The sequence below is a fragment of the Saccopteryx leptura genome, chromosome 10 (assembly GCF_036850995.1).
Source record: "Saccopteryx leptura isolate mSacLep1 chromosome 10, mSacLep1_pri_phased_curated, whole genome shotgun sequence".
NCBI lineage: Eukaryota > Metazoa > Chordata > Mammalia > Chiroptera > Emballonuridae > Saccopteryx > Saccopteryx leptura.
The window spans coordinates 4797453-4817663 of NC_089512.1; the positions used below are offsets into that span (position 1 = coordinate 4797453).

At 58.7% G+C, this 20211-nt stretch overlaps 1 protein-coding gene across 1 annotated transcript in view; it reads left to right on the forward strand.

Annotated features, from left to right (window-relative positions):
• Positions 1-20211, forward strand: part of POC1A (POC1 centriolar protein A) — a 63536-nt gene that overhangs the window by 24318 nt on the left and 19007 nt on the right. Inside the window, exons 8-9 of the mRNA XM_066351328.1 lie at positions 2208-2276; positions 4539-4637. Of these exons, the coding sequence (XP_066207425.1) occupies positions 2208-2276; positions 4539-4637 (168 nt within the window). The remainder of the gene's footprint in view (positions 1-2207; positions 2277-4538; positions 4638-20211) is intronic.

Genomic DNA, 20211 nt, shown 5'->3' on the forward strand with positions numbered 1-20211 from the left:
CAGGGGGCAGGGGGCAGGGGCAGAGCGCGGGAGCGTGCCGGAGTGCGGGAACCGGAGTGCAGGGTCTGGAGTGCGGAAACCGGAGCGCAGGAACCAGAGCCTGAGCGCCGGAATGGAGCCTGAGCATGAGAGTGGTTGGGGGGGGCGGGGGGGCAGGGGCAGAGCGCGGGAGCCTGCCAGAGTGCGGGAGCCGGAGTGCGGGAGCCGGAGTGCAGGGGACGGAGTGCGGGAGCCGGAGTGCAGGGGACGGAGTGCGGGAGCCGGGGCCTGAGCGCAAGAACAGGGCCAGAGCATGCACCCTGGAGGCCCGTGGGGTCCTTGACCTCCATGTCTGTGGTAGAGCCCTCTTTTTCCTCTGATGTGACACCTGCAGGGCATGCCTGTCGCTCGATGGTGGCCACCGAAAAACTTCCAAACCCTTGCTGGGTGGTGGGGGTGAGGTAACTGGCTGGGCTTTGCCTGGTTAGCTTGTGGGCACAAGGGTCCAAGTTCAGGCGTGCAGGGAGTCGGGTGGAGGGTGAGGAGGGTAGAGGCTGGACAAGCTGCAGGACCTGGGAGTGAGGGTCCCTGGGAGCTGTGGACTTGCACAGCACGGGCCTTTTGGTTTGCCCTTCTCCCCCCCCCCCTTTTCTATTGATGGGTTACCATGTGAGAGTGAAGAAAGCAGACAGAACGGGCCTGTGGTCTGGAGGTTGGCACGGCAGAGGCGATGTCTGCTGAGATGCCTGGATGTCGGCCCAGCCAAGCTGGAGGGCCTGTGTGGCTGGGTCAGGAGGTGGGGAGATGGAGGCCGGGCTTCGTCCGGTGCTCCTGATGATCACGTGGGACCCTCTCCCTTCAGAGAGGGAGGGGCCCTGGGGGCGTCCCTGCCTTGGGCTGGCCTGGAGCCACGTGGGGCCAGAACCCCAAGTAGGTGAGTGCCTGCGGTTGGTGCAGGGTGGACTCTACACTGCTAAAGGCTGGGCTAAGAGCCCCACTGGCCTCAGGGCGCTCTGAGGCCTGTGGGCTAGCACGTCAGGGGGGCTGACGTGAAGAAGCAAGCAGCCATGCTGGCAGAATGGCCTCAGAGAGCACGTCTCCCAGCCGGCATGGTCCTCCAGAGTGACTGCTGGCCGGAGAGAAATCACAGCGGGGCTCAGCACCTGCAGGGGAGCAGCTGTGGGAATGTTGTGGATGGAAAAGTGGGAATTAGAGCCAAATTTATAAACTAAATGAATTTACTTAAAACCAAGAAAGACAGAAGAACCGGTCAGAGCTGCGTGAGGGAAGCTGAAGAGGAGCATGGGGCAGGAGGCCTGAGCGGTGGCGGCGTCTGGGTGGCAGGGCGCCGGCGAGCCTGGGGGGCCTGGCAGGTGGTCGGCCCGAAGGCCAGCGGAATGGCTGGCCCGTGGCTGTCAGTCGTGGGGTCCGTCTGCTGGCCAGCCCACGCTGGCTTGGCCCACAGTGGAGCCCCGGGCCGGCCGGCCTCTGCACTGTGCCCCGCATGCCGGGCCGCTGGTTTGGGCCCCTGCAGACACACCGATGGGCCGGCAGGAGCCTTCGCGGAAGGCCTCTCTTTTCAGGGTCGCCGCGGTGCCTGCGCGGGCCTCCGGCAAACAGGACCCCTCAGGAGGCCTGCGGACCTCAGTCCTCAGTGTTCCCTCACAGCTCGCTGCCGGTCTCCGGGCAGGAGGTCCGGGGAACGTTCTAGCACATCTTGCTGCAGGGCTCCCAGCACCTGCTTTCTCTCCTGAGCCAGCTGCCGGCTGCATTCTCTGGTGCTGCTCCGGCCCCTGCTTTCTCTCCTGAGCCAGCTGCCGGCTGCATTCTCTGGTGCTGCTCCGGCCCCTGCTTTCTCTCCTGAGCCAGCTGCCGGCTGCATTCTCTGGTGCTGCTCCGGCCCTGGCTTGGTCTCCAGCGTCTCGTCCCCAGTTTGGCATCTGGTGGTTGAGTGGTGACAGGAAGGTGTCTGTGACTTCCTGAGCCAGCTCGGGATACTCGGTGCACTGGTTTCCTTCCAGGTGTGGAGACGCCTCGGGGATCTGTCCGAGATCTCAGGGTGGCACTCATGCCAGGCACCCGCCAGCTGCTCTGCCCGAGGCTGGCGAGGACCATGGCCCCTGAGGCCCTCGGCCTTCGTCCTGTGGCTGCGTCACTCGGCTGCAGCTTTTTCCCGTGCATCTTGCACCCAGAGTGACGTTGCTGTTTGTTCTTTTCTGTTCCAACAGGGCCCAGCCACCACTGTCGCCTTCTCAAGGACGGGGGAGTACTTTGCCTCAGGAGGCGCCGACGAGCAGGTGAGGGAAGCGTGGTCAGAGGACCAGCCGGCACCGGTTGGGGCAACGGGAGGCGGAGGCGTCTTGGGGACGGGCCAGGCTTCCCCCCCTTCTGGTGGCCTTCAGTGAGCACGAAGGCCGCAGCTTGGGGCGGGGTGCTCATACCAGAGCCCTTGTCCCCTGAGCCCTTGCTCAAGCTGGCCCCCTGGAACCCTCGCCACTCGAGCCAGCGTGGAGCAGAAGTCTGGAGTGTGGTTGGCGCCAAAGAGCTGAAACAGATTTTCAATAATTTCTCCTGATTATAAATGACTAGTCAGTCATTGGCTATTTACTGTGGGCCTGGTGGTGTGGGTGATGTGGCCAGAGCTCCGTACTCATTCAATCTGCATGTAGGCCTGTGGGGCAGGCCCCTCCTCACCGTTCTGTGCTGAGGACGCTGCGTTTCAGGAGATGACAGGGCTGGGGGCGGCCCTGCAGCCTCCACGCTGCCCCTGCCGCCCTCTGTCCCCTGCCTGCTGGGTGCTCTTGGGGGGTGAGGGTTTGCAGACTCCGTGGCTGCAGAAAGGACATGTGTGAGGAGGTCCTGTCCCACTTTGTCACCCTGTGTCTCCTGCCCAGACTGCTAAGCACCGGTGACCTATCTCCTGGTGGGCACCCTGGCCTTGAGTCTGGCCAAGAGCCTGGCCTCTGGGAGGCCTCGGGCCTTGAAGACTCCACCTCTCAGAACTCTCTCTGCAGGTGCCCATGTAGCGCTGTTTGTCCAGGTAGGAAGGGTGGCTTTTCTGAGCCACTCCTGATCTGATTGTCGTGTAGACTGTCTCTCCCTGTTATACTGGGCTGCATAGCTCTGACCACTTAGCCCAGGAAGGGCCCATCTGCCTCCTAGTGAGCCCAGCTTCAGCCCAATGGGCTGATTTGAGTTGTGTCTCTGCCAGGAAATCGGGTCAGGGGGCTTTTCGCACAGCTTGGATAAGAGACAGCAGGTGTCTCCATACCTGCACCAGCACCTGCACTAACAAAGGAGGAGGAAAGGAAAAGGAACCCCTGGGTCTTCCCTGGGCGTGGAGGCCTCGCTCATTGCTTATGGGGATGCGGGAAACCAGAACAGTAAATTGACATTGTAAGAAGGTGGTGGTGAAGATGCCACATGGTCCAGGAGGCAGGCTGGTAGGAAGTCAGGCTGCCGTCCCCAGCGGCTGCTGCCAGCTCCTGCAGCCTTCCTGCGGGCTGCTCTGAGCCCTCGGGGCGATGTCTGACACATCTCTGTGTGTTTGGGGTGGCCCTTTCCCTGCCGGGAACAGACACGGCAGCAGGACTTGGCTGGTCACATGAGGACCCCTAAATCAGAATGTGTGCCACCCTCTGCTTGTAGTGGGGCTGGGTGGGAGCCCTGGGGCACCGTCCCCTGGGGAGCAGAGCCCAGTGGGCGTGCTTTGGAAATGCAGGAGCCTCCCCAGGAACAGGCTTGTGGCCGTGTCCCTGCAGGGAGAGCTCCCGGGCGCACTGCCTTTTCTTCTCGCGTGGATGCCGTGGTCGCCACCTAGACGCTGCCCTGGGCGAGGGCAGCCGGGTGGCGCTGGCACCCCCAGCAGGGAGCGCCCCTGCTGCCCAGGAGCCTCAGGGTGTGAAGATCCTCCGAGTGGGATGTGGGGTGCAGGGGGCATTACCAGCTTCTCCCTGGGCTCAGTGTCCGTGCCAGGCTGTGACCCTCACCACAGCCCTGTGAAGTAGGAGCTAGGGTCATTGCTTCCCAGCTGAGGAAACTGAGGCACGGAGCTGAGTTTTTGCTGTAAGCCCTATGTTATCTACTCTCTCAGTGCAGCAGGCCAGGGTGCTGCCCCCAGGAGGCCCTGACTTAGTGGGGAGACTGAGGAACGAGGGAAAGGGGCAAAGGTGAACTAGCCACTGGTGTTCTGGAGGAAACAGGGCTGTGATAGGAGTTAGCACCCTGCCCCTCTTTTTTTCTTCCTCTCTCTCAAATTAATAATAATAATAATAATAATAGGACACTTAGAAACAATTAGCAGGGGCCAGGGAAGACCCGCTTGAGAAGGTGGTGTTGAAGCTGACAGCCTGAGGAGCCAGCTGCTGGGCGGGGAGGGCGGAGGCTGTCGGAGCAGCCTGCTCCCTGGGGGGTGGGCCAGGTCCTGGAGTTGAATTGGGGGTCAAGTGGGGCCCACTGTCCGGCCTTTGGCCCAGAGCTTCCCAGCCTCTGGGCCCACTTTCTCCGTGCAGGGCTGGCGAGGGGGTGTTCTCCCCTAAGTCTGCGCTTGGTCTCGGCAGGTGATGGTCTGGAAGAGCAGCTTGGATGCTGTGGATTATGGAGACGTCCTAAAAGCGCAGAGGCCCCCGGCCAGGCTGGCCAGCTCCTCTGGGACTCTGGTAAGTGGCCTGGCAGGCGTGTCTGCACCCTGTGACCCTGGGGGCCTGGGTCATGGTGAACAGTGGGGGGCGAGAAGCATAGGCTGGTCGCAGGGAAGGGACCTGAGGGTGATCTTGTCATTTAGCAAATACTGCTTTGCCCCTTGTGGTTCTGCCTTGTTTGAAGTCTAGCATGAACAGAGAAGCCGGGAGAAGGCCGTTGGGGCAGGCCGACTGCTGGTTCCTGGGCCCTGCCCGTACCACGTGGCGGGGTGTTGCCATGGCACATGCTCCTGCCAGCTGAGGCCCGAGGTGCGGAGGGCCTGTCTCGGGCCGGGCCCTGGTACCTAGAGGGCGCAGTGCAGAACCGCAGCTGGGTCTGGCTGCCCAGGCGCTGGGCCAGGTACTCTCACTTCCCTTTTTTTCCTTTTCTTTTCTGTTTTTTGAAGCCATGGAAAGGAAGTTCCTCAGCCACAAACCATTTCTGGTACCTTTGTTGGTGAAAGGGCATTCAGGGTTCCTGAATTTAAATAGTGATATTTTTTCACAAATGTTTCTGGGGAAAAGTTGGTAACTGAGGAGGGCTCACTGAGTAAGTGTGCGTTCAGCTCTGGCTGAAGTGAACAGCAAAGCCAAGGTCAGGGAGCCCCAGAGGTCTCAGGCTGCAGTGGCAGCAGGCCTGTCACTCTCCCCGGCCCTGGAGGCAGCATGGCCTCTCCCACACCCAGAAACGGGCCTGAACAACAGGAAGCGGCTTGCCCAAGGCCCCGTGAGCCACGCTGGCCCAGGATAGAACCAGGGAGCCTGAGGGGGGCCCCCTTGCCCCCAAGCGTCCACCCACCCTTCCCCATACCAGGGGAGGGTGCCAGCTGTCTCTCGGAAGGTTGGAAACCACCGGCAAGGGGAGACCCCCACGCTCCTTTTCTTGGAGTTACTTGGAAAGTTACTTGTCCAAGTTGCCTCTCGTTCCTTCCGTCCCGGCTCTGAGGCGGGGGTGGGGCAGCCTTGCTTCCCAGGGCTGTGGGGCCTGATCACCTAGGAGCAGGCCTGTGGGTGGGGAACTAGCGGGACAGGCAGGGTGGGCATGGTGGGCAGACACCCAGCAGGCTCAGGACAGCCGTGTGTTTCCATACGGCCTCCAGGCCACAGCTCTCTCCAGCGGGCATCCCCACGTGGGCTCAAGTGGGGTATGAATCCTGGCTCTGGCTCCAGGCCGAGCACCCCCACTTCCAAAGCCTGGGGTTCTAACACAGTCCGTTTTGTAGGAATGTTTGGCTTGTAAAACTTCGTAATCTTCCAGAAGTAATGGTAAATAACAACAAAGAAAACCTTTAGTAACTTGATTTTTTCACTTATATTGGAAAGTATGCTTGTTCTTCCCACCTGTGGGCTTGCCTGGCACTGGGATCATACCTAGTGAGTGGTTTGGCGGCTGGCCAGGGGTGTGGCTTCTCGGGGAGCCCACAGCTGCCACTACAGTGCCCCACAAGCTCTCTGACCTGTGACCTGGACTCCTGGCTCTGTGACACACTGGGCCTTAGCCCTAAAGCCTCACGGGTCACGCCTGGGCATTAGGGGACTATAGGGAGCCGATCGGGGCAGGTGCTGGTCTTGGGTTCCTGACCGTGTGCTTGTTAGGGTGTGTTCCTTAAAAGCCAGAGGGGCAGACCAGGGCAGGGGCAGCCCCACAGGCCTGTGACAGTCCCTCTGCCCCGGAAATTCCTGCCCAGGACCCGGGCTCGGTGGCGTTCAGCTCTCGCTCTGGGAGGGAAGGCCACGCTTGAGCCCCTCTCAGCAGAGCTGTGTTCACTGCGGGAGCTATTTCCAACCTCCAGCTGAAACCCACAGCTTATTTCTAGGTGCATTTCATGTTGAAAAGCAAAAGCCATTTCCCAGCCCTTTGGTGTGAGAATAACGGGTTCCATTTCCTCTCTGTTCTTGGCTGGGTTGTGACGAGGGGTGTTCGGGCAGCGGCCTGGGAGCTGCCGGCACGGGGGGCCGTTGAGGAGGGGCTGGGTGGCAGGAGGCTGCGAGGCAGGGCCAGGGCCGGCGGTTCCGAGCGTGGGGTCGCCCCCCGAGGGGCTGGTGTGGGGGCCCCGCGAGCCACCTGCGCAGCTCTGCTCCCCGCCCGCCCTGCCCTGGCCCCTCTCCGTGCTCCTCCTCATGGCCTCACTCCTGCTGCCTGTGTTTGAGGCCTGTCCCTGAGGCAAAAGGACCACAGTATGGGCTGAGCTTGGATTTGGCACCTGTCCCTCAAGTCTCAGCTGCCATAGGGCTGATTCTGCCCCAACCGTGGAGGCATTTTAAAGCCACTTTGAATAGCAAGGACTCATTTATTCTGATTTATCCTTTCCCTCCAAACATCTCTAGCTCATTACATAATTGAGAATGAAGGTTGTGCGGGGAGGTGGGGCGGAATTCAGAATTCTAGGTGGTCAGTAAAAGTGAGACCCACTTCCTGAGTTCTGAGGGCTGGCCGCCCCCCAGTGCAGACTGGAACCTTGACTTCTAAGGCCAAGGCCATTGTCCGCTCACCTCAGATGGGGAGATGCCAGCTCCTCGCTGAAATTTCACAAGGACACATGCCAGCCAGCACTTGGATTTGTGCCTGGCACCTGGCAAGGGCTCCCCAAGCTTTAGCTATTTTTAAACTGTTCCTTTTCCTTCCTCTGCCCCATAGAGAGCTGGATGACCCCCTCTCCCCAGTCAGGGTGACTGTATTCAAAACCTTCAGGACCGGCGGGCAGGAGTGGGCCATTCAGACTGGGGTCACTTTCCACGTGGGCTGCTCTGCGCGCTGTCCTCACGCTTCCTGATGGGAGCCCCAAGTCCTGTGCTCCCAGATGCAGAAGCCATCTGTGAGGTGGGTGGAGACAGGCCTCTTCTCCTCCCCTGCCCAGGACTCCCGGGCATGGTGCATAGGACCTCCGAGCTTCTGAGCTGGAGCGCCCTGGAAGAGGAGGCCGGGGCCACCTAGGGCTTCTGACTGGAGGCCTCAGCCTCTTCTTCCAGGTCCCAGCCACTCCTGCACCTCCCTTCAGTCCCCATGTCTTATTTTGGGGTGCTGCACGGGGCCGGGCCTGACTTAGGGGTCCTTGGGCCTGATTCCGGCCCAGAGGGTCTTGGCCCTGGGTCTCGCCCGGGCCGAGGTTCTGGGCGTCCTGGAAGGACGCTGCAGAAGGCCTGGGCCCTCGCCCAGGAGCTAAGGCTGAGGGCCGCCTCCGCCTGCCTCAGGGCACGCCTTCTCGGCTGAGAGCACGGAGGACGCGGCTGTCATACTGGGAGCACACGTTTCCGGCGGGCATTTGCTTTCTGTAGTGAGGAGAAGTATGGGTTTGGGGGGCTGCTTGGCAGATGGGGTGTTGTGAGTGAGCTTCAGATTTACATGTCTGAGAGGAGCCTCACCCTGGCTGGGTTGCTCAGTGAATAGTGTCATCTGGTGCACCAGGGTCACAGGTCTGATCCCTGATCAGAGCACAAGGGAGAAGCAGCCAGTGAGAGAGCACAGCCGGATGGGACAACTAAGTGGAACAGTGAACTGATGCCTCTCTCCCTCCCTCCCTTCTCTCTCTCTCCCTCCCTCCCTTCTCTCTCTCTCTCTCTCTCAAATCAATGGAAAAATTAAAAAAAGAAAAAGAACTTCTCTCCTCTTCCCTAATCCCAGTTCTGGCTCCAGATTTTCCAGGCTGTTTAAAGGGGCTCTTGGTAGCAGGTGAGTCAGCAGATGCCCCGGGACTCAGGCGTCCTGGGCAAGTGTTGGCTTCGTGGGACCCAGGCTCCCAGCACATCACCTGCCCCGCGCTGGGGCTCAGGGCATCTCTGAGGGTGAGGTAATGTCAGTGCGGGGGCTCTGGCCTGCCCACAGCTCCTGCTGAATGGCCGGCCTCTCCCACGTCTCCTCGTGTGAACGCCAGCCGGTGAGAGGCCAGGAAGGCAAGCGTCCCTGAGGCCCCTGTCCCCTGGTTTGGCCGTGTGGGGCCTGGTGGGCTGGGGCTTTGTGAGCCGACTCAGGAACAGTGGGGGTGGCTTTGTTTTCACGTTGACTGGGACTTACCTGGTGGCACAGCGCTGTGTGACTCCGTGGAATAACTCGTCTCTGCCCACTCTGCTGCGCAGAGGAGGCACCTAAGCCCAGATGTCACTGCCGGTGAGCGGCTCAGGCCCCGTCAGGCCCATGCCCCTGGGGTCGAGGGGACGGTCTCAGCCCCTCTGCTAGCAAAACTCAGAGGCCCTTGACCAGAAGAGAGCAAAAAGGATCCCCCACTTCTCAGTGGGAAAAGGGAGCCCAGCACCCTCAGCGTGGGAGAGATGCCCAAACCCAGCGTGGACAGACACTGATGACTCAGAATCAGCTTGTCACCTGTGCGGAGCGGGCGGCCAGGCACTGTGTGGGGAGGGACAGTGTCTCCCAGGACCGTGTGCTGGACAGCGTTCCCCGGCAGCCTTCTTGGGAGGTGGTTGCTCCAGGGACGTGGAGGCGGGGAGCACCGCGGGCCTGCAGGCCCCAACGGCCTGAATCGCAGCCCTGGGGCGTTTTCGACTTCATGGGCTCACTGGGCAGGGCCGTGCCGCAGGCCAGGCCGGGCTGGGGAGCCTGGGCCGTCGGGTTGGCAGCCCTGAGACAGGATGCCTCTTCACACCAGGCTGCACTGTCCCCCTTACCTGGACAGAGGGCACGGAAAGTGCTCCAGGTGCCCTCTGGTTGGCAGCCCTGAGACAGGATGCCTCTTCACACCAGGCTGCACTGTCCCCCTCACCTGGACGGAGGGCACGGAAAGTGCTCCAGGTGCCGTCGGGTTGGCAGCCCTGAGACAGGATGCCTCTTCACACCAGGCTGCACTGTCCCCCTTACCTGGACGGAGGGCACGGAAAGTGCTCCAGGTGCCGTCGGGTTGGCAGCCCTGAGACAGGATGCCTCTTCACACCAGGCTGCACTGTCCCCCTTACCTGGACGGAGGGCACGGAAAGTGCTCCAGGTGCCCTCTGGTTGGCAGCAGCCCTGAGACAGGATGCCTCTTCACACCAGGCTGCACTGTCCCCCTTACCTGGACGGAGGGCACGGAAAGTGCTCCAGGTGCCCTCTGGTTGGCAGCCCTGAGACAGGATGCCTCTTCACACCAGGCTGCACTGTCCCCCTCACCTGGACGGAGGGCACGGAAAGTGCTCCAGGTGCCCTCTGGTTGGCAGCCCTGAGACAGGATGCCTCTTCACACCAGGCTGCACTGTCCCCCTTACCTGGACGGAGGGCACGGAAAGTGCTCCAGGTGCCCTCTGGTTGGCAGCCCTGAGACAGGATGCCTCTTCACACCAGGCTGCACTGTCCCCCTCACCTGGACGGAGGGCACGGAAAGTGCTCCAGGTGCCCTCTGGTTGGCAGCCCTGAGACAGGATGCCTCTTCACACCAGGCTGCACTGTCCCCCTTACCTGGACGGAGGGCACGGAAAGTGCTCCAGGTGCCGTCGGGTTGGCAGCCCTGAGACAGGATGCCTCTTCACACCAGGCTGCACTGTCCCCCTCACCTGGACGGAGGGCACGGAAAGTGCTCCAGGTGCCGTCGGGTTGGCAGCCCTGAGACAGGATGCCTCTTCACACCAGGCTGCACTGTCCCCCTTACCTGGACGGAGGGCACGGAAAGTGCTCCAGGTGCCGTCGGGTTGGCAGCCCTGAGACAGGATGCCTCTTCACACCAGGCTGCACTGTCCCCCTCACCTGGACGGAGGGCACGGAAAGTGCTCCAGGTGCCCTCTGGTTGGCAGCCCTGAGACAGGATGCCTCTTCACACCAGGCTGCACTGTCCCCCTTACCTGGACAGAGGGCACGGAAAGTGCTCCAGGTTTCTTGGTTCAGTGGGAAGATGGAGGAGACTCGAATTAGAGGCGATTCAGTATTTGTTACCAAACTGCAGTTTTTAAAGAAAGTTTACTGCTTGAAAGAGCACATCCTCAGACAGAGGCTGGTGGATAGTGTGGTTGTGCAAAGTCTAGGAGCACCAGTAACCCAGCCCCCCTGGCAGAGGGGCCCATGGGCCCAGGGAGGAGGGGGTCTGGGCGTTGCCCTCAGGGCCCACCCCGCTGTGTCCACTCCTGGGAAGCAGGTGTGGACACAAGGCCTCTCCCTTTCCTTCCAGAGGCTACAGCTCTCTGGGGGGGAGAGTTAGGGCTGCTACCCAGCCTGTGTTGGGTAACTCCTGTGCTTACCAGTGCGGGGCTGCCTTTGACAGCACGAAGTGGGCGTTTGCAGAACTGCATCAGGAGTTAGCTGAGCCTCCAGGCAGTGTGGAGAGGAGACAGGCCTTTTAACCTGGGTCGTTTCTGCAGGAAGTTGCTTGCAGTGGCTCCCAGACGTCAGTGTGCACCAGAGTCACGCCGAGGGCTTGTTGGAGCACAGCTTGCACCCCCTAGAATGTCAGGGGCAGTAAGGGATCTGCACTGGAAACATTTCTAGGTGACGCTGATGCTGCTGGCCCAGTGTGACCATGGCATCCTGGGTGGAGAGGTGGCTCGTGGGGCTGCAGCCGAGGGGAGGCACTTGGGGAACTGCGGTCTGCCTCTTTCCATCGAGGAAAAGGGGTGTGTCCTGGGTTCTAATCTCACTGCAGTGTTAAAGAAACTCCAGTGCAGCCCGAGGGCTCTTTAACCCCAGAGGCACCTGCTTGGCTCTGTTTACAGCGGGGCAGGCAGAGGTGATTTTATCTCCAGCCAGGGGCGCTCGGTTAGAGGGAGGATGGGACCCAGTGCTCCCCTCTGTGGGCCTCTGCCGGACCTGCCATCCTGTCTGTCAGTGCTGCTGCGACTGTCAGTGCCTGTTCCTGAACCCACGGGTCACCTGCCTCCTGCCCTTTGCCCTGCAGTCACACTGCCTCAGAGCCTGTGGCCACGAGGGCGGTGGCAGGTGAGAGCGTCAGACAGCTGAGGCGGTGGGGCCTGGGTGCTGTGGCCCCACGTTTAAGTCCCCGGGGGAAGGTCCTCTCTGGGGAGCTTTGGGGGACCAGTTCCAGGTAGTGAGAGCGGAAACAAGGCCTGGAACAGCGGTGACCACAGCGAGGACAGGCTGGGCCATGGGGTGGGACAGAAGCTGACATCCCTTCTGTGAACTGCCCCATTGAGGGGCTGATGGCAGCTTCCTGCTGCTGGAAAGTCTCCCTTTGTTCTATAGGCAAGCAGGTCCCTTTCCAGAGGACAGTGGCCTAATTCTTAGGAAGGGAGGCCCAGTTAGTGACTTAAACCACCAGGACACAGTCCAGAAGTCCAGGGCAGGCACATTAACGCAGCCAGTGTCATGACGACGGACGAACCTGATCGGGGAGTCCTGATGGCCCTTGTGTGCATCTCTGTGTGCGTCGTGACACACCTGGTACATAACCCTGGGCACAGACACACCTTGGAGAGCTCTGTTATCTCTTCCAAGGGTCTCAGAACTGTCTAGGATTTGCCTTTCCCCTGGCAGCCCAAAGGTGGGTTCAAGGCCCATGGGGATTCCACAGTTGCACATAAATGAGTCCAAATCACAGAACCCTGGACCCTGAGCTCCTGCCTCGGAGCACCTTTCGTTCCAGCCCTGGGGCCACCACTGTGACACTGCCGTGCTAACAGGTCATGGGCTTGCCGCAGAGCAGACGGGTGGGCAGGAGCTGAGGCCCTGCACCTGAGTCTGTCTCCCTCCCTCCCTCCTGCCTTCCCGCCTTCCCTTCCTCCCTTCTTTCCTTCCTTCTCCATGTTAATTTTTTGAACCCAGAAACCTTAAAATGGAAGAAATGACCCGTAAGTGGAAGTAGACCCAGTTGCTTAAATCTGACTGTGATTCTCTGGGCCACACTCCCTGTTCCCCAGCAGAGCTGCACTCATCCTCTCCAGATGACACCTCCGCCATGCAGGCTTCCCAGGACAGCCACCAGGCTGTGACTTCTGCCCACCCCGTCCACCCAGAGCGTCCTGTGCGCTGGGGCAGCCCCCTCTGCTGGAGTCAGTCATTCTCAGGCCTCGTGTGTCCAGGAGACTGGGGCTGGGTCTCCCCTGGTGCCGAGCTGGGGTCAGTCATTCTCAGGCCTCGTGTGTCCAGGAGACTGGGGCTGGGTCTCCCCTGGTGCCGAGCTGGGGTCAGTCATTCTCAGGCCTCGTGTGTCCAGGAGACTGGGGCTGGGTCTCCCCTGGTGCCGAGCTGGGGCTGGCAGACAGACGGATCGGGACGTTCGAGCTGGAGTCAGTCATTCTCAGGCCTCGTGTGTCCAGGAGACTGGGGCTGGGTCTCCCCTGGTGCCGGGCTGGGGCTGGCAGACAGACGGATCGGGACGTTCGAGGTGCGCGTGTGAGGCTGGAGGCAGGTTCTGGCTCTTTGGCATTTGCACTTTGTGGCTTGGTTTGTCACTTTGGGGGTGGCACAGAGTGGTCTGGGTGTGACTGGGCAATGCATGGACTAGAAATGTCAGCGCCTCTTTCATTTTCAGAGGGAAAAAGCCCTTTGCAGCATGTATTTTCCAGATTGGATGGCAGCCTTGCCTGTGTGGTGGGAGGGTGTGGATAATGCTTGTGTTTCTGTTCTCATTGGTTACCATGGGAAATATCAGAATAGACTGTTTCCATGGAGATTACCTTAAATTAGTTTCTTTGAAGGTCTGGACATTGCTGCAGGTTCGCTGGGTGCTCTAGGTGCCATCGGGCTTTCTCTGCGGCACTGCCATCTGTGGTTGACACCTGCCTCCTGTGCCCGAGACGGCCCGGGCTCTGGGTGGGGGTGGCGCTGAGCCTGCCTTCTCTTCCGGCCCCAGGTACCTGACCTCCGCTCTGCAGCTCCTCACAGTTGCCCCAGAGTTGTTTATTATTATTATAATGACAAAAAAAATCTTTTGTGTTGTGGAAATTTTTGAGCTAGCACAAAAAGTAGAGGGAATAATCTAACAAACTCTCATGTACCCATCACCTAGCTTCAGCACTTAAAAAATACTTTGTGTTTATTGATTTGATTAAAAAAAATTTTTGCCATTGATTTGGGGAGGGGGAAGGTGGAGAAAAAGAGAAAGAGAGAGAGGAACATCAACTCGTCGTTTCAGTTGGTTCCGTTTAGTTACACATTCATTGGATGCTTCTCGTATGTGCCCTGACTAGGGATCGAACCCACGATGCTCTGTCTGCTGAGCCACCCAGCCAGGACACGTCAGCACTTTGCTAGTCTTACCCCCCGCAACATTTTTTTAGAAGAGTAGGGGTATTTTTGATTCCAGGTATATTATTTTACCCTAAGTAAAGACATTTCTTGCTTACATAACTGCAACGCTCTTATTGCATCCAACTAAATTAATAATCCCTTAGTATCAAACGCCTAGTCCACATTCACATTTTCCCACATCGAGTCAAGAATGTGTTTGGTGCTTTCTGTTCAAATAAGGATGTGGGCGAGTTTGAGAAAACCCACGGCTCCCCCTGCCCCTCCCCCCCACGGTTCTGGTGGTGCAGAGATTGTGCAGTCTTGGCTTAGAGCCCAAGTTGAGCTGGGGGCAGGAGGAGCTTCGGGGCGCCACCCTCCTCTGTCCTCAGGGAGAGTTGTGACTCTGAGCCCCAGGACACCCTTGTTCCAGCCCAGAGATGTGTCCCACAGGTGGGCCAGCTCCTGCCAGCTGTGCTAGGGCAGGCACCCCCTGGGGGCACTGTTTCTCTTCACAGGGGAGGGCGGGAGGGAGTGCTGTCACCTGGGTTCACACAGCAGCATGCAACTTTATTTTCTAGGACAGGAGGCTGCAAGAGAGAGCCCGGGGAGGCTCGGGGCAGCGGGGGTGGCAGCTTTGGCTCCTCTGAGGCCCACCGCCTCTGCAGGGGAGCAAAGGCATTGGTTATCTGTCTGCAGGCTGTGCTCGTGTCCTGAGATGATGCACAGAGTGTGAATCGCATGCCCGGGTGCGGTCGGTGCCCAGCACTCTCCACTGAACCAAGTGCAAGGAGAGTTTATAATAGCCTTTGTTCCCAAGGTCTTAAAAATTCAACCCCAGTAGTTACAATGAGCTGTCTTCAAGTGGATCTATAAATAAACTGCTACTGTTCCTCTTTGTCACCAGAGCCGTGGCATCTTCCAGAGACGTCGCTCTGCTGCTCATCCTCGTGAGCTGCCTCATCTGTGGGGCAGCTGCAGCCGCCAGCACACTGGGCGGACACGCAGTGTGTGTAATGACAGCAATACGTTCCCCTTTAAAAGCCCCCCACTCAGATGAACTACACGGGAGATATGTAACTTAGCGCTGGGGGAACCTGGCAGAGAGGTCAGCGTCACTGATCAAGGTTAGCGGCACTAGTAACCAGTCCTGTTTGCACAAGCCCTGCGGTGTCGTGCACGTGGCTTCCGTGGTGTTCCTGTCAGAAAGTGTGTAAACTCACTCCAGTCATGAGATATCAGACAGAGCCAGGTCGAGGGACATTTGACCGTGTAACAGGTCCGCATTCCTTGGGAGTGGGAAGGCCATGGACGGCCAGGGAAAACTAGGAGCGATACAGACTGCAGGCCAGGACGGGGAACAGCTCGTGCAGCGCGAGGTCCTGGGTTGGGAGTCTGGACCGTCGGAATCCACGGCATTAGTGGAAAGAATGGCGGCAGTCCAGTGGGGCCCTTTGTTTGGCCGGTGCTGTCCCAGTGTGGGTCTCCTGGGGCGAGCGTTGTCCTAGTGGTGGTGTGAGATGTGAACCCGGGAGAAGGAGAGATGGACATTCTCTTCTATTTCTTGCAATGTTTTTCTAAGTCTAAAATTAGTTCAAAGCAGTTTAACTTTTTAAAGAGTCTACAGTTAAGCCTGACCTGTGGTGGCTCAGTGGGTAAGGCATCAACCTGGAATCCTGGGGTTGCCGGTTCGAATCCCTGGCTTTGCCCGGTCAAGGCACATACGAGAAGCAGAAGTTGATGCTTCCCCCCCTCGCCTTTCTCTCTCCTCTCTCTAAAGTCAATTTTAAAAGTCTTTTTTTTCCATCTCCAGTTAACATGGGAGTTCTGTCAGAAGCCTTGCTCTCGCTTCCTTGGCGGCTTCAGTCTTGGTGGGGTAGGTGTGTCTCCTTACAGTGAGATGTACGTCACCCTCAGGTGCTTAGGGCCGGTGGGGAGGGGGCCCTCGCTTGTGTCTGTGGAGCTGAACTGAGCGAGGACCGGCCCTCGGGGAAGCAGCGGGGTTCAGGGGGAGCTGCAATGCAGGCCGCGGTCACACTAAGGGCACCCTGCACGTCCACACACCAACCGGCACCAAGCCCCGTGCTCGTACTTGGCTGGTCTGGAAGGACATGGCGCGATTTCCAAACAATTATATGGTTTTAAGAAACTAGAATTCCTCTTGGGTTCAGGGCTGTGTTTAGACTAGAAGTTTCCTCTCTCGTTGTACTCCAGGCCGGAACCCCAAACTGTAGGGTGGACCAGGCTGTCGTAGATCTAGCCCACAACTGTGTGTGGGAGACACGGCGACAGTTTTCTCCGGGGCTTGGAGTTGAGGAGACAGCCGTACCTTTTCCCATTTGAGGCGCTGGAGCTGAGGGTGAGCCCAGTGAGCTGTGCGCCCTGCTCTCCGTGCCAGGGCCCGCTTTAGCAGACGGTTGTCAGCTAACTCTCCCGAGGCCAGGTTGTCACAGCCAGAGGCCTGTGGTGCGGACTGAGGATGGCCTGTGGCCGTGAAGCTCTGCACCCTCACTGAGCTGACTGCCCTGGACAACTCAGTGAAAGAGTCTCTGAGAAGATTTCATTGTGGGGTGTGCGTGCGCGCGCGCGTGTGTGTGTGTGTGTGTGCGTGTGTGCGTGTGTGTGTGTGTGTGCGCGTGCGTGTGTGTGTGTGCGCGTGTGTGTGTGTGCGTGTGCTCGTGTGTGTGTGCGTGTGTGTGTGTGCGCGTGTGCGTGTGTGTGCGTGTGCGCGTGCGTGTGTGCGTGTGCGCGTGTGCGTGTGTGTGTGTGTGTGCGCGTGTGCGTGTGTGTGTGTGTGTGTGCGTGCGTGTGTGTGTGTCTACATTTTCCTGCTCTGCCCTCAGCCCTACTCTGGAAACAGTGACATGCTTTGGTGTTTTAAGTAAGCAGTGGCCAGACGTGTTCTCCGCCTGGATCTCTACAAGGAGGTGGTGCCAGTAGACAGCCCAGGTCTTGGGCCTGGGTCACCTCCCTGTCCTCTCTGTCCCAGACACAAGCCGTGGGCCAGTTCCTGGATGCTTTTTATCTGTTACAGAGTTTGTTTCTGGAGCAGGCCAGACAGGGGCAAGGTCCAGTGTTAAGAGATGAAAAGGAAAAGTGATTTCTGCCTTGAGTAGGTGTTGATAATTGACCACCCCGCCCACTGGAGGGGGCATTCTGTCAAGTCAGCTCACGGCGTCTTTATGGGAAAACTCCAGCCACTCCTGGCTGCTGCCAGCTGTGTGCAGCCCTCGCTGGCTCATGACTGTCCAGCTGTGTGTGGACCCCTGAGCGGCAGAGGCCCGACATCCACAGACTGGACAGCCGCCGCTGGGGAAACCCTGCCTGGGGTGCCTGCTGACGCCAGGGGAGACTGCGGCTTCGGGGACCGGGAGCACTGGAGTGTGATGCTGGCTTCCAGCCTTTGGAAACTGGCAGCTCAGACCCGGGGTGGGCCGCACAGCCTTCCCTGGACGCTTCAGCCTCAGCTCTTGCCCGTTAGTGATACCTGCGGAGAGGTGATAATTTGCGCCCTGAGCGCTCATGGCAGTGATGGGCATTGTCAAGTGTGGTGTCATGTGATGGGCACGTGGAGCTCCCAGGGGCGTTTTAGTTGTAACTGCATTTTTTAAAAGACAAGCTTAATAATATATAAATAGTAACATTCACTGTTTAAAAAGGTGAACCCTTCTCTGAGTTTTTTTTTTTGTTGGTTTTTTTTTTTTTTTTTTTGTATTTTTCTGAAGTTGGAAACGGGGAGGCAGTCAGACAGACTCCCACATGTGCCCGACTGGGATCCACCCGGCATGCCCACCAGGGGGCGATGCTCTGCCCATCTGGGGCATCATTCTGTTGCAACCAGAGCCATTCTAGCGCCTGAGGCAGAGACCATGGAGCCATCCTCAGCACCCAGGCAAACTTTGCTCCAATGGAGCCTTGGCTGCGGGAGGGGAAGAGAGAGACAGAGAGGAAGGAGAGGGGGAGGGGTGGAGAAGCAGATGGGCGCCTCTCCTGTGTGCCCTGGCCGGGAATCAAACCCGGGACTCCTGCACTCCAGGCTGACGCTCTACCACTGAGCCAACCGGCCAGGGCCCCTTCTCTGAGTTTTGACAAATACAGTCGTGTCATCACCGCAGTGATCAAGGTATAGAGCGACTCCATCCCAGGAAGTTTCCTCACACTCTTTGTAGTCAGCTCACTACCCCCATCTCCAGCCTCTGGCAACTGCTAATCTGTCACTAGACTCGTGTGAAAGGGTGGATCCTGGTCAGGGCGCTTGTGGAAATCTGTCTCACTATCTCCCTTCCTGTCACTTAAAAAAAGTAAAATAAATAAAAGTTGTCGACTTGGAAGGGAAACATTCCAAAGTGATCAGTTAGAAAGTATGCATAGTATGACTCCATTAATATCTTAGAAAGTCCAAAAGCATATGTATTTGTGTGCATGTCTGTGTGTGTACACAAGCATTTATATGCACAAACATAGTACACACAGCCATTCATTCAACAGTGTTTACTAGGCCCCAGCTGTGTGACTGGCCCTGGAAATATGATTTTGAAATTATTAAAAAAACAGATCAAAACAAAAAAATAGGTGTGACCTGTGGTGGCACAGTGGATAAAGTGTCGACCTGGAACGCTGAGGTCACCGGTTCGAAAACCGGGCTTCCCTGGTCAAGGCACATATGAGAGTTGATGCTTCCTGCTCCTCCCCTTCTCTCTTTTCTCTCTAAAGTGAATAAATAAAATCTTAAAAAAGAAAAGTTGACTTGGTGCAGCCTTGCGGGTGTGTGTAAGCTGGGTGAGCTTAGTTGTCATGTACCTGAGAGCCGCCAGGCGCACCCCTACGCCCCTTTGACCTTCAACAGAGTGCTGATGCAGTTTCCCCGCAGCGCTGCTCTGGCCATTCCGCCGTCATCCTCACAGCCCTCGTGTGTGTCTTCCCACTCTCAGCCGTCGTCCTGTTCCTAGTCCTGTTCCTACCGTATCCCTCGTTTGCCGCACTCCCGGGAGGTGCCGATCTCTAGAGTGCTGGGGTGCTGGTGAGGGGCCGCGACACGGGGTGCGTAGGTTGGGGTGCTGGCCCGTGGCCTCGGGAAGGTGTCATTCCACAGGAACGTCACCCTGGTGGGCTCGGCCCTGTGAGGTGTCAGGTGTTTGCAGAGGGCCTGCTCTGTCTGTGTTCGGCTCTGTGCCAGGCAGGGAATGCAGGGCGGGCGGCGTGGGGGAGGGACTCAGAACGTGTCAGACCCAGGGGTCGGGGCCTCCGGGGGGTAAGAGCAGCTGGGCTTGTGGGAGCAAAACTGCAGGCGCTGTCAGCTGTGGGGAGCCAGTGCCTGGGAGCCGCCTGTGCTTGGAGTTCAGATCCCGGCCCTGCCCCTGCTGGGTGACTTAGAGCACGTTGTTCAACCTCCCCACGCGGCCTCCCCACGTGAAAGGTCAGGAGCCGCTGGTGCATAGGGGATGGTTGCAGTGAGTGCCATCTCGATTTCCTTACTTATTTTAGATTTTATTGTATTGATCTTAGCGACTGGAGGCGGGGGAGGAGTGGGGAGCACGGACTTGTCATAGCTGTTTCTTGCATGTGCCCTGACCCAGCAAGCCGGGCTTCGGGTGGGCGGCCTCAGCATCTAGGTCAGGGGTCGGGAACCTATGGCTTGCGAGCCAGATGTGGCTCTTTGGATGGCTGCATCTGGCTCGCAGACAAATCTTTAATAAAAAAAAATAATAACATTAAAAATATAAAACATTCTCATGTATTACAATCCATTTATTTCCTACCGCTCATGTTCATGGTTGTGGGTGGCTGGAGCCAGTCACAGATGTCCTCTGGACAACACCAAATTTTTATGGGATTACATTTTAAAATATGTGGTGTTCCTGGCTCTCTCAGCCAAAAAGGTTCCCGACCCCTGACCTAGGTCGATGCCGTACCCACTGCGCCACCACAGGCGCGCATGCCATCTTTATGTGCTGGGCGGGCAGGGTGTTCAGGGCTGTGATGTCTGCTGAGGGGACAGCAGGAAGCAGAGAGGGCCGTGTCCCGGTGAAGGGAAGACGGGGACCTGATGCCGTGGCCAGAGGGCAGCCCAGCGGCGGGACTCCCTTGACTTGTGAGTGAGGCTTGGACAAGTGTCTGTCACCCCCCAGTCGCTTCCCGTCTGAGCCTCAGTGTTCTCTGTTGTGAAGTGGGCACAGCCCATGAGAAGCTCAGAGTAGATGAGAAGGCACAGTAGTTCCCACAGGTCACCTCCCCGCCGCTACCATCATCAGGGGCTCGAGTTTGCTTCCGGAGGCGGTGGGGAGCCCAGGAGGCCCGGCGAAGCCGGCTGTGGCACGGTGGCCTCGGAACACCGCTTAGCGAGGCCGTGGTTTAGAACCCCGAGGCCGGTGTGGGTGCCCTGGTGGGTTGCTGGGACTCGAGGGCCGGCCGAGAGTGGTAGCCTCGCTGAGCGTGTTGCTCCCACAGGGGACCAGT